Here is a 14,164-nt window from a genome sequence, read left to right as displayed (position 1 = left end):
ACCAAAATTATCCAAGAAAGCATAGAGAACACATCTAGGAGGTCACAAAAGAACCCAGAAGAACATTAAAGAATCACAGGCTTCATGTGTCTCTGTTGAGGCCAGAGATCATGATTCAACAATAATGAAGAGACTGGGCAAAAATTGTCATACCACTGGTAAAATATGGTGGTGGTAGTGGGATGGTCTGGGGCTGTTTTACTGCCTCAGAACCTGGAAGACTTGCTGTGGTATATGGAACCATGATTTCTGCTGTCTACTAAAGCATCCTGAAGGAGAATGTCCAGCCATCTGTTCGTGATCTCAAACTAAAGTGCACTCGGGTTCTGCAGCAGAATAATGATCCAAAACACACCAGCAAGTCCACTTCTGAATGACTTAAGAAAAACAAAATGAAGACTTTAGAGTGGCCTAGTCAAAGTCCTGACCTAAATCTGACTGAGATGCTGTGACATTAGGGGTGGGGGAAAAAATAGATACTGTGTAGTATCGTGATATTTTGTTTGCTAATAATGTATCGATACAGGGACAGCAAAAATCGATATTTTGTTACAAAAAAGGTTTTTTTGCTCAGAGCATGTTGATCCTTTTTCTGAGCAAGAATCCTGACATTCCTTCACTGTCCAAATGTGTTTAACTTTTTTTTTGGCAGCAATAAACATGACAGTTTACTTATTTTAATTTAAGACATGTTTTATTTTAATTAAGTTTGAAACTTTATTTAATGTAAATTTATATTTTGTTTTAATTTACTTTCAAATTCTTCAGTTGCTGAAGGGGCTGCATAGTTTTCATAAATTGCATAGTTCAGAATAGCTATAATTGTACCAGATGGTTGCATTCAGTTAAGTTGGACTAGACTGTAATACAAACCGTTCAGTTTGTCAACAATAAAACTGACTGAAATGAGAGAAAGACTGAGTGCGAGACTTTGATATTAGATAAAATGAATATTGATAAAGTTTAACTTTATGTACAGAATCTGAATATTGCAAAAAATTTTTTTTTTTTTAAATCGCAATAATATCATATCGTGCGTTAAGTATTGTGATAATATCGTATCGTGGGATGTATGGTGATTCCCACCTCTATGTGACATGACCTTAAAAAGATGGTTCACGCTTGAAAACCCTCCAATGTGGCTGAATTATGGTAAATGGCCTGTATTTGTATAGCGCTTTTCTAGTCCCTAAGGACCCCAAAGCGCTTTACACAACCAGTTATTCACAGAGGCGCACTGACAGAGGCGAGGCTGCCGGACACTGGCGCCGGGCCCTCTGACCACCACCAGTAGGTAACGGGTGAAGTGTCTTGCCCAAGGACACAACAACCGAGACTGTTGTGGGATTATAATATTATTTTATGCCATGTTAGACCCCTAATTAAAGATTGTGAATTATTATGTAGTTTTAGTTTGCATTATTCTCCTGAATTAGAAGAAGGTGATAACTATTGCATTTGTTAAACTGATTTGCATTACATTAGACCGCTGATTTATTGTGAATGAATGATATTGTTATATGATGCATTATACTGCTGAGTTATAAGAAATACTGTTCGCAGAAAGTCATCGCCTTATTTGTCTGATTAGAAGAGAACAGAATATACTGGAGTTTTCTGCCCCATCTCAGCAGGAGCAGATAAACAGGGAGCCAAGGTCGTAGCTTAGGCGCTGTGTGAGAGAAAGAATGTGAATGTTTAGGCTTTTATGATTAGGTGGGGGCCACTAGAGGCTATAAGAGTTTGATCAATGCTCCACCATTTTGAGATCTGATGCTGTCTGCGTACGGTGTCCATCTCCCACGCGTGTGATCATTAAAATCATCGTTTGACTCAACCCGGCCGGACCAGTGTTGTTATTGTGGTTTTTCCTCTTGTATCCATCCCCAATATTTGAATCCGTAACAGTTTGGGGGCTCGTCCTGTGGTATTGGGGTGGAAGTTGGAGGTTTGGACGGTCCGAGGTTGTCGAACGGACAGGCACAAGCCAGTGGTCTGACGTGAGTGGGCATAAGCCGGCTTTTGTATAAGCCGGCTTATACAAAGGTAAGGCACTACCTGTTGAATCTATTTCCAAAGTGTGCCAAATTGGACATGATAAAATTAAAGTCTACTCACTGAAATTACTGGTAGAAGGCCTGTTTTGATTTTGATGAAAAAAATCTCATGAGAACTGAAGCTGAAGTAATGATAATGAAACGTTGAAAGTGACAGTACTGAGTATTTAAAGCAGTTGGACTGCTGATTGAAGTTAAAGCAGTTGGACTGCTGAGTGAATTTAGTTTGATAGGGAATTGGTCATTTTGTGGGTTAGAGTCCCATTGGTCAGACAGGTTGGACCTGGGTCAGTCATACACTTGTTTTGGGGTATTGACTGTTGTTTCAAAGTATTATAAATTATTATAGAACGGCGGTTGGACCGCTAAGAAACGCAGTGCTCAGAGGTAACGCTTGCCAAGGCCGGGGACGCCTAGGCCTTGTACTCTTTGAGGGATAGTCAGTTGGTCACTGTCACATTCAAAATGGAGATATGTAATAATAAACACTGGTCCCCATCTTTTGGGTGCTCTCTTGAAATAGTCAGCAATTTAAAAGTAGGGGCATGTGCTGAGAGGTGGTGCTGCACAAGAACAAGAGCAAAATAAAGAAAAATTATTGTGTTTAGCTTTGATAAATTCAAATTAAAATGTACCATTACACTCAGAGGATCAATATGAAATCAAATATATGCTAATTTTGTATGAAGTACATGGCTGATAACTGTTCTGTCCTGAGCATTTGTTTTTACAGCACCCACTTGACCACACCAACAGTTTCTCGCCACCAACAGGGGGTACTTGCAAAGAATAGGGAGGAATATCATCAAAACTGGGAAAGGTAAGCCCCGAAGGGGGGTGATAACACCATAACTTTCACTTATGGTCAAATTCTCAAAATTTGACCCCAAACTAGAAAATTCTTCAAACATTTAGAGACAGAGTGGATAAACATAATGTCGCAAACCACATAAGGATGGAGCATTTGAATCGATAAGATGGTGAAATAACACGCAGTAAAATGTTGATCATGTTGATTCTGTTTATTCCAGTGTGCAGTGCAAGGCTATTATTATTAACGAAAACAAATGAAATAACGAAAACTAGAAGTGAAAAAACATTTTCGTTAACGGAAATAAAATAAAAACAAAAAAAGGAAAACTAACTAAAACTGTAATGAGTGTTCACAAAACTAACTAAAATTAACTGAATTTATAGCAAAATGTGTTTAGTTTCATTGATGTGTGCGTGTCCTACAATAGTCAAGGGTGAAAATGAAGTTTAGCTTCCAGATTTTTTCTTGCTGTCTCATTATGCCAGCAGGTGGCAAGTACGTTAGTCGAGTCGTCTGTGTTGCTGCTCCGTCCACGCGCAGAATCATGTCAGGAAAAGTCGGGAGAAAGCGTCAGAGTCCAATTTGGGATTACTTTGAATACGACTGTGTTTTGGATAAAGCAAGTGTCTTGTAGTGGAAAGAGACAAATTGAGGGGCAAATAAGGGACATTTCTAAAGGGAAAAAATCCCACAAACCTTAAAGTGCACTTGAAAAGTTCACACCAGAAAGCTAACCTAGCTTACCTTGAGAAGGTACGGGAGCACACTCAACCGTCATCCCCAGAAAACAGAAGCTAACCCCAGACAAGGCGGCGTGATGCATCCCGAGACAACAGGACTGGGATATCTACATGACTGTGTGAGTCAATTGCCTTCAAAAAGTTTATCAATTCATTTGAACCAAAATTACGAACACCCGGTGCTGCAAGAGTTAATAGTCTCAATACCCAAGGATAAGCACAAGAGCATGACTGATATGATGAAACTGGGATTTTGTTACACTTAATTATTGCAGACACAACTAAAACTATAACTGACACTAATCAAAACTAAACTGAAACTAAGGATTTTCAGAAAACAAAAACTAGACTAAACTAGCAAACAATTGGTAAAAACTAATTACAACTGATATAAAATTGAAAATCTGAAGTCGAAGCTAAATAAAAATAAAAACTAATGAAAATTGCAAAGCTATTAAAACCCTGGTGCAGAGATTGGCAAATCTGACCAGGAAATGTTATCAAATGGATTGTCGGAACAGTCAGCGTTAAAGTCACCTTTGACAGTCCAGACTAAGATGGCGTTGAACATCTTCAGGGCGGAAAAGGGTTGGTGTGACCAAGGTGTGGTTTGGCTTGTTGTATGTATATTTCAAGATCATATGGCTCTGGATGGACCAGTTACCAGGGCATGGAAGGAGGACAGACTCATTAAATGAGGAGAAGGAATTTCCTGCGATTGAAGATCCTCTGGGTGAGTGGTTGACTAAAAGCATGCATAAAATAAAAGCTATTTTTTGTTATTGATTGATAATTGGCCACATTTACAGCTGTATTGACTTGTTGTGGACGCAGTCTACTTCATGTTTAAGCACTCTAATTAACAGATTGAACATAGAGACATTAAAGGAAGAGTATGCAGCGCCACCCTGTCAGATGCCAGTCACGGTGGGGCTCAGTGATGAATCAGGTTAGCCGGATTCATAGCATGAATCAAGACAAAGATTCCCCTGCTGTGGTCAGTGAGGGAAAAGCAGGGGGAAATAAAATTTAAAAGAGGCATTCATAAACGTTTATGTGTCAAGTTTATTAACGGGATAAAAGGGGGTGTTTTACTGTTATTTTAGCATCAGCATTATTGTTACATCAGAATCATATAACAAACATTGCATTGATCATTTATTGAAGCTTTTGACATTATACTAACATTTGTGTTCCAGTGATTGTTATAACCTCAGGTTAATCTTCTATTTACAGGTGTCAGGATAATCATATGATCTTTCATTGCAGGTGTAACCATGATCATTTTTATACATATTGCAGTTTGTTGCTCATTATAGAGTTGTGCTCAAGTTAATAAGGGTTAAAAGCTACAGTCAACGCGATGTTTGGCTGATCTATGGACTGGAGTGACTTCGAGCATAGAAGGCCTCACGCGCTTACATAACACTGATATCATGTTTTTCTTGGCGATCTTTTATTCAGTTATATCTTTTGCTAAGTTTTAAGTAGTGGCAGTTAATTAAACGACATTCATTTAATATTACATACCTGATTCAGAGCATTACACACAGATCAACTTAACAATCTGCGAAACCTTGTAGCTGCAATATTGTGTCTCCATAAGGGACAGTTGGCTCCAGGAGATAAGTGGGAGTCAGTGCCTGTCCTCGAGAAGGAGAGAATGTTCCTTTGCTGTGTCAAAAGTAGTCAACAAGTTCATATTCCAGTGAAGTTCATATTAATGCAGGTTTTGTTTCTTGGAAATTCTGCAGACGCAGGCTCTGGGCGGAGCCAGGAGTTGAACAGATCTAACATGACAATTAAATTGGTTTCATTCCCTGGCACAGGCTGACAGGACTGGAGCAACGACACTGGATAGGAGAAGGTCTCATACTTTCTAAGATATGAGGTCACTAACCTTTTCTTTTAATTTTCTAGCTCCGTTGATTTGACACATGGGAACGTGTCAAAGAAGGGGGGAAGTTGAGTTTTAACATCAAACAAGGGTTATATGAACATCTTTATGACTTCATTTGTGTTTTAATAACTTAGGTATGGTAAAGCTTAAGCTAATAGTGACCCAAGAGGTTTCCGGACTTTTTTAGAGATCCAGTGAGAAGCATAAATCATTATTTCTATGTTTAAGCGTTAATCATTGAAATGAACTGAATAGCGTTTAGATGATAAAATGCTTGTGTTCATGAGAAGCTGAGTACCACACTGGAGAGGAAACCATGGGACAGTAGGCGGAAGCAAACACATGATTTTTGGGGGGGCAAATGTTAGGATTAAAAATGGCTAATTTGTTTTTGATGTCTTTTGTTAAAATGAGTGGTTTTAATAATTTTCAGACACACCTTGCAAATGTGCTTATAATGAGTTGGCACTCGGTCTTTTGAAGGTCATAAGCTTCGTTCGGCGTGATGGTCCAGACTGATAAAGTGTAGGAAATGCCTTGAGTGCAGAGGGCTAACAGCATTAACCCTTTAAGACCTACCATAGAACCAAGTCCGCCAGAGCTTATATCATATTTTTACATGCTGTGGAGCCATTTTTGGGAGCATTTCAAGTTGCTATACATCAATACAACCATTATAGCCCAGATTTTAATAATATGTATTCATTAAGTGCATAGTAATTACATAAATTGCAAAAAAGTGCAATAAACTACAAAAAAATTGAAAATCGTTTTTGCTTTTTTAACATATATTTGTAGTTAGAGAAATTTAAGAGGCTTATCCCTCAAAACTGTAAATACAAAAAAGTTGCACAAAATAGTTTCCCACCACAGGAAATTTATTTTGAGTGTCTTCATAGTTTTATTTTTGAAATACACCAATTTTTATACACTGCAGGAAAAACGAAAATAAATATTATACTGCAAATTTGCAAAAAAGCAGCATATGCATCAAAATAAACTATTTCCAGCAGTGCAATATGAGTCCTAAGCATCCCAGAAACGACACAGAAAGTCATAAAGTCAAAGATAACTTTTAAAAAGACGAGTATAGGCCCTGAGGCCCTGATAGTAAAAAAGACTACATTTCCGCGAAAATGACGTCACTTCCGGTTTCGGGCATGTAATGGCGGAAATGCAAAAGTTCGCGCTGACGTCTATTCCAACGTAGGAAGTGTTATGACCAGCTGATTGGATCGGTAAAGCGTGTTTCTGGAATATTATGTTTTTGTTCCTGCAAGCGCTTTTTATGCAGTTTTTGCAAAGCTTTATGTGCTGATGGCATAAGATGTAAGTACAACTCCTCCGGTTTCATATGCAAAAAAAATTTTTGCGCTAGCTTACGTGGTTGCAGTGCTACCGGGATTTAAAAATAGTTACGCAAAACAGAGCGTGCCCACTCCGATCGGCTGTAAAGGGTTAACCATGAAGGGGTTGGCGGAAATCCAGGAACACCAGACCAACGAGGTTCGAGAGGCTCTTGGGCAAAAGGGGGACACGTTCCTGTTCCTTTTTCTGGGGGATACACAGGACACACAGGACCCGAGGATACACAGATCGTTGTTTGAAATCGGGGCAGAATAATCCCCTGATCTGTGCAACGACTGAAGGGTTGTCTAACCCCTGAGGTTGAAGAAAGAAGAGCAGAGGATCACCCAACTGGAAGACACTGGTGGCTGCAGCAATAAAATAAAGGCTAAAAGCTCCTCGGACAGAGGTTCTAGTCTGAGTACGTCTGAAGGGTATAAGGTAGCACCAAAATAAAGCTGTGGAAGAACTGGGGAGTGTCATCTGTACCTGCTACTGTTGTAATAATAGTTTTTCTTGCATCTGAACTGCGCAAACACAGAGGTCATCTCACATATGGTTCGCCCAACAGGGGGACAAAGGGCCTCAGGGGGAAGAAGAAATGAACCCGGCCACACTGGATTACAGGGTGTAGGTGAGCTCTTTATTCTAAAGAGCTCAACAGGGGGAGTGTGAGATTATAATATTATTTTATGCCATGTTAGACACCTAATTAAAGATTGTGAATTATTACGTAGTTTTAGTTTGAATTATTCTCCTGAATTAGAAGAAGGTGATAACTGATGCATTATACTGCTGAGTTATAAGAAATACTGTTCGCAGAAAGTCATCGCCTTATTTGTCTGATTAGAAGAGAACAGAACATACTGGAGTTTTCTGCCCCATCTCAGCAGGAGCAGTTAAACAGGGAGCCAAGGTCGTAGCTTAGGCGCCGTGTGAGAGAAAGCATGTGAATGTTTAGGCTTTTATGACTAGGTGGGGGCCACTAGAGGCTATAAGAGTTTGATCAATGCTCCACCATTTTGAGATCTGATGCTGTCTGCGTACGGTGTCCATCTCCCACGCGTGTGATCATTAAAATCATCGTTTGACTCAACCCGGCCGGACCAGTGTTGTTATTGTGGTTTTTCCTCTTGTATCCATCCCCAATATTTGAATCCGTAACACTGTCCAAGCCGGGGCTCGAACCGGCAACCTTCTGATTACAAGGCGAACTCCAAACTCTTGAGCCACGATCGCCCCGAATTACAACAATTCTGTAAGAACAAGCGGCCAAAATTATTTCACAGCACTTTAAAGGACTAACTGCCAGTTATTGCAAACACTTGATTGCAGTTTTTGCTACTAAGGGTGGCCCAACCAGTTATTAGGTTTAGGGGGGTAATCGCTTTAACTTTTTTTTTTTTTTTTTTTTACTCTTTTTAATAACAAACACCTTCATTTAATAAGTGCATTTTATGTTTACTTGTGTTACCTTTACATGAAAGTGTGACAAACATACAAAAGAACAGGAAATCAGGAAGAGTGCAAACACTTTTTCACACCACTGTATATGCCCTTTCCAATAACATAACAAATAATACCATATGTATTTGGTTACATGAAATAACAGTAACAATTAGTTCCATCGTAAGGACAGACTCCAGCTATAGGTGGAGAAAGGCCTTGTTATGCTCTTTATCCTCATGAGTTTAGCTTTCCACTTGTGGCAGCTGGTTAGAGTGGCACTCTACCAGCAGATTTCCACACCAGAGCAAGGACTATAGGGCAAGAGGCTCAAGACGGCTCAAGTATAAAAGGCACAAGAGACAAGAGCAAGTTAACCAACTCACTTGTAGGAAAACATGGAAAAACTGGACGCAAAGGACTATAGGTCAATAGCACCTGAACATTCGAAATAAGACTGATGGGATTGTCAATTTATATATTAATCTTAATGTTGTTTTGGATGAAAACAACACTGTGAAATAATTTGCAAGAAAAAATTATGTCTTTGTCAGTTTGTCCAGGTTTCCCAGCCACGTAAAGTCTATGTGTGGGGAAACACTGAGTATCTCTTTGTTATATGCCTTGATGTACTTACCTGGCTGTGTATAGCCGTGCAGAGAGGTGGGAGGCATTCCTGGGCCCGGGGGTTGGGTAGTGCTGTAAGACATGTTGGGAGGTGGTGGTAGTGGTGCTGCTGAGCTGTAAGATGCTGATGATGGCAGTGATGGCCCTGCTAAGGTTGCAGCTGGATTCACATGATTTGCCACAGGGCCCATTGGAGGCGCACTAATGGAGGTTGCTGGCCCCAGTGGTGGTGTAGGTGTGTTGTACTGCCATGCTGGAGTCATGGGCTGCTGAGGGTTGGGGTAGTAGCTACTAGAAGACACAGAAGGAGGAGGTGGTGTTGCCTGTGCAGGAGGCATTGGCATCCTAGGACCAGGACTGGGGCTGGCAGACTGAGGAGGGGTATGTGATGGATGACCTCCCATTGGAGGCCTGGGCAACAGTGGCTGGCCTGCAGAAGATGGGTAGGAGGTGGGTGGTGGGCCTGGCTGATATGAGCTAACTGGGGGAATAGGCTGGTATAGCCCAGCTGGGTAAAGTCCAGGGCCAGGGGGTGCAGGAGCTTTGGCCTGCACTGGATTGTATGGTGGTTGATTAGTCATCCCATAACTAACCCCTGGTAGCTGCTGGAGGGCAACAGGATTCTGTGATGGACCTGGAGACCAGAGGAGGATAAATACAGACATGTTAATACATTTTTCTCACAGTTTCCTCTTTGAGTAATTAAAATCAGACATGAAAATCATTTAATTCTCTGGTTAATTTTATGTCAATTTTATTTTTTTATAAAAACTCTTATTTCAATCCCTTTGTTTAGGGGAAAAGATCTGCCTGACTACTCGCCAACATTTCACAATGGCTGCAGCTCTTTAAATAACAGTATTGTCATGTAGGATAAGAGTTATATCTGAAATTTAGCCTTCGGTTCAAAAGCAGTAAAGCCTTTAGCGTTACAGAGAGATGTAACCAGCAATGTTATAGATTTCAAGCTAGGGGCTATTTTTTGTGATTCAAGTGCATTTTAATTAAGGCAATCCACTTGCTTTAAATGTTTTTATATGAAAAACAGATGGCACAGTGCTGGCAGTGAAAACTACACGGATGCATCAAATGACCAATGAGCCGACAGCCCAGAGGAGTAATCTCTTTACTTGGATTTAATTTGTTGTGATTTTCCCTCAGTGACAGTGGGTTTCAGGCTTACTTACTGAACACAGCAGTGATAAAAGCTGACACCTGTGCACCATTAAAATGCTGTGTTTACTGTGCAGATACTAGGCTAAAAATGTAACACAAACATCTCAGTTTCAAGAGTGTCAAACATTAATAACAATAGGCGATGTAAGATCTTGTTATGAACAGGAAACAGTTGTCAAATTCTAAATAGTTATAAGGAAGAAGGAAGGAAAGCAGGACAAAAACTACCAAGAATGATCTAATCAGCACACTTTAATTTGCAGCATCAATGTGATGCCATTTGTGGCCAAAACGATTATGTAATGCAAGCAGTTTCACTACTATGCATTTATTCCTTTACTTTATAACTGACAGCAGAGCAAAGTCAGCAGAGTGAAAAGGGATTAGAAAACTTTTCTCAACATGCAAAGATAGATGACGGAACATAATCCAGTCATCTATGCCCTTTCTAAGAGCAGGGAAATTCTAAGAAAATCAGAAATCATAAAGTGCCGAGTGTGATATCAGACCTTTCACTCCAGTAAAAAAACAAAAAGCATCTAATGGTAAAACAAGAAAAACTTCACTTACAGAGTAGGAAAATACAACCCATGTGAATCTAGACTTGAGGGTGTAAATATGCATTACAATGATTAAGATAATGAAAGCAGCTCTAAAGACCACTTTATGACAGCAAGTTCAAATAGTGAGGCTGTTAATGTACTGGCGCTGTTTAACTCCAAACACAAAACTAATAATTTCAGTTTAAATGGGAGAATGCCCATGGGTAAGTGCTGTAATTAAATTATTACTAAATTGTCTTCAGAAGTTCAACCCTGTGCTGCCAGAAATACTAATACTCAAGACAAGAAAATGAACCAAAGATACAGAGACAGCGCAGACTGTCAGCTTTAACTTGAATACTAGTAAGGCAGTCAGGAAAGCCTTTTGAGTCTAGTCCACTGCAACTTCTGGCTTTAACAAAAACTGGGTATATGATAATGATACCGAATAAAATATAAATCAGTCAAGAAAAAAACCCAACAACAACAAAACACACACACACACAAAAACCACACCCTCACCTATGAGCATATGCAGGGGCTTGTAATGGACAGTTTCCTTATAACTGCCTTTAGTCTTTATACACGAAGCTTAGCATTATAATATGACATTTCTGTCCATTCATAAGTGATGGGAATTACACCTGATATATGGAAACATTTTTTAAACAAAGATCCATATTCACACATTAACATTTCATTTGCATAAAGATAACCCAGGATAACAAATATTATTCAAGTCATGCCACCCAGCTTTATTGATGTGCTTGATGGGTTTTTTTCTTGTTGGTAATTGGCATTGTTTATTTTCCACTGCTGTATTTTTAACTGAACTGCAATTAGAAAAAAGAAAAAGAAAGGAAAAAAACAATGCTATATTAAAATGACCAAAATCACGTGTACTCATTTACAACTTTTGAATTGGAGCTGAGGTATTATGACCTAGGGATGCTGTTGTCTGCACAGAACAAGAAAGTTATTTCAAGTGCAGACTAATTTGATTGTGAAATATCAGTACTCCACTGGAAAACCATAAAAAGATATGAATAACCTGAAATTAAGACATTTATCTGTTTCAGGCTGCTTTGCTTTAACATATTTGGATGGTCCCCAACGTGCCACATGTACAGAAAAACGCAGGACGCAGACAAGCCAGAGCTTTTAAGCCAGCTGAAAATCCGTATTGCACAACAGTGAAAGAACTAGTAAACAAGCAAATGTATTTATTCACTGCCACTAAAACTACATCGGGAGTTTAAAAAAAAAAAAAAAAAAGGAAGGGAAAAAAGGTTCAGACAAATCCAGCAGCATGAAAGGAAAAAAACAATTACTTTTCAAGTTATCAACGAGCTCGCATTATATCTACGTATATTATATTATGTTGTGTGGAGAAAGGTCGGACAATTGAACACCTGTCTCTATAATTTTATGGTGCCTGATGAGTCCTATAATCAACCTGTTGGGCTGCCACCTCGACAAGGGAAAAGTAGCAAACATTCAAACACTAACTAAATGTGTATGTATAGCGTAACTTAAAGAAAGAAACTATTTTGGTCACGTTAAGTCATCATGGTAGCATAGATCAAGATTAACCTCAGCTCTACACCTGACAGGTCGCCCCTACTTAGCTACCTATCGTTACAGTGTTACTAAGCAAGTCAGTTAGCTAACAACTAGCATCAGACACAAGATCCAAGAAGTGCCGCTAGTGCTCGTTTGTGACTACCGAAAAGCCAGTTAGCGGTTAGCTACTTCGCGTTGAAGTAAATATATTTAATAAAAGTTACTCACCATTTGCGTATGTTTGCCCTGTCCCAGTCCCATTCTGAGAATTGAACCCCGCAGTTGACATCTTGAAACAGACACCAGGATCTAATTTAGAGGTGCTTGGTTGGCGAAAAGCTAGCTACGACTTTAGCTGGCTAACTAGCTGGCTAACTAGCTGGCTGACAGTCGCGGGTAACGTTTAAACCTGTAGCTCTGACGGCGCGTAGCCTGCTCAAAGCGTCGTCCGCGGCGACGTCTCCTATTATCTCAAAAAAAAAGTTGATTAGGTGACTTGTTGACGATTACAAGCCCATCGCCATTATCAAAAAACCCGTTCGGCTATCTACGGGTGAGTAACGATGGGCCTGGTCAGAGTAATCGTGTCAGACACTTCTCCCCTTTCACCGGAAGCTGGGATCACCCAGCAGGATCAACGTAGAAACTGTCGGGCATGCGCAGTATTTACACGTGGCATTTCCTCCGGTGCACAGGATTTTCCAGTGTACTAGAAACATCATCGAGTTCATGGACAATCACTGTGCATTTTTTGAGAAGCTGCTCATTTAATTGCACGTGAAATACAACCTGCGATACTTTTTCCAACGTATGGTGGAATCCTCTAATCTAAGTTAAAGCACTAAAAGAATATGCTATAGTTTGTCCCCAGGTGAATTCTTTTGGACATAACTGTATGGAAAAAACAACCTTGGTTAGTTGGGAATAAGCTTCATCTTTATAATAGGATTAATGTAGTTTAATTCACCTTTTTTGCATTTGATTAAACAGTCAAGCACTGGAAACATTTAGACTTGACATTGAGTTTCCTTACAACTTCTATGAATTCCGAGCTATTTGTTTTGTCCTTGCATGCAACTGGGAAAAATCCAGCATCATTGTTTTGAAAGTGATAAGAAAGTCAAAGGGAATACATTTGTACATTATTTTTTTTAATCACTGGGGAAATTCCATATGAATAAGAACTGGTGGACAAACTCCAAATCAAATGTTTGACCATTTTTGTCAAGAAATGCAGAAATGTGACAACAAAACTTTAAGAATAATAAGTCAGTTAACTATAATTTGTTAATTTTCTTTTTTCGTTTTTGCCAGGACTTTATCCTTCTAGTCATATGCACATAATATGATGTAGCCTATACATTTTGTGCTTATAATATAAAATGAAATAAGAATTGCTGAATGTAAAAATGGTCTACAAGTCCTATACATTTCAAATAATCTGCAAAATAATTACATCCTACATGACCTGTGTCTATCTTGGGATATGATGTTAGTGTTGTGGGTGTCTGACCTGAAAGACCAACACAAAAACTGTATAAAAAAATGAAATGAGCAGACTCTGTTTCATAAGAAAAATTAGATCCTTCAGTGTGTGCAGATACATGATGGAGATTCTCTATTACTCAGTTGTGCAAGCACAATTACTTCGCAGTGGTCTGCTGGAGGGTGGCACTGTGACTGGCTACAAATTTAACACTTTTGAAGCTGGAGAGCAGATCACTGAACAAACTGTTCCCATCATGGATTAATCCGGACCACCCTCCGCACCGGTTACTGTAGAGAGACCGCGAGAGAAAGCACCTTCTCTAACAGAGTGATTAAGCTCTGCTGACATAAGTACAGCTACATACCACATCACCCTCTATAATAAATAATATAATAAAATACACCTGCCTCGTAGAGAAAGTATTTGACGGGTATTTTTATTAATATTAATATTTTATCATCCT

General features: G+C 39.4%; 1 protein-coding gene across 3 annotated transcripts in view; it reads right to left on the bottom strand.

Moving 5' to 3' along the window:
* sec24a (SEC24 homolog A, COPII coat complex component) overlaps positions 1-12,837 on the bottom strand; it is a 35,509-nt gene extending 22,672 nt beyond the window's left edge. For all 3 annotated transcript variants that reach the window (XM_086309295.1, XM_086309296.1, XM_086309297.1), the window contains exons 1-2: positions 12,441-12,837; positions 8,942-9,565 (exon numbers count right to left, since the gene is read on the bottom strand). In XM_086309295.1, coding sequence (XP_086165421.1) covers positions 8,942-9,565; positions 12,441-12,501 — 685 coding nt within the window. In that variant the 5' untranslated portion in view covers positions 12,502-12,837. The remainder of the gene's footprint in view (positions 1-8,941; positions 9,566-12,440) is intronic.
* Between the last annotated feature and the right edge of the window lie 1,327 nt (positions 12,838-14,164).

Source organism: Aulonocara sp. 'chitande type north' Nkhata Bay, linkage group LG10, assembly GCF_057382095.1.
Source record: "Aulonocara sp. 'chitande type north' Nkhata Bay isolate Kocher_YH1m ecotype deep benthic linkage group LG10, A_spYH_male_GT1.1, whole genome shotgun sequence".
Classification (NCBI taxonomy): domain Eukaryota; kingdom Metazoa; phylum Chordata; class Actinopteri; order Cichliformes; family Cichlidae; genus Aulonocara; species Aulonocara sp. 'chitande type north' Nkhata Bay.
This window is presented reverse-complemented; position numbering and strand designations above follow the sequence as displayed.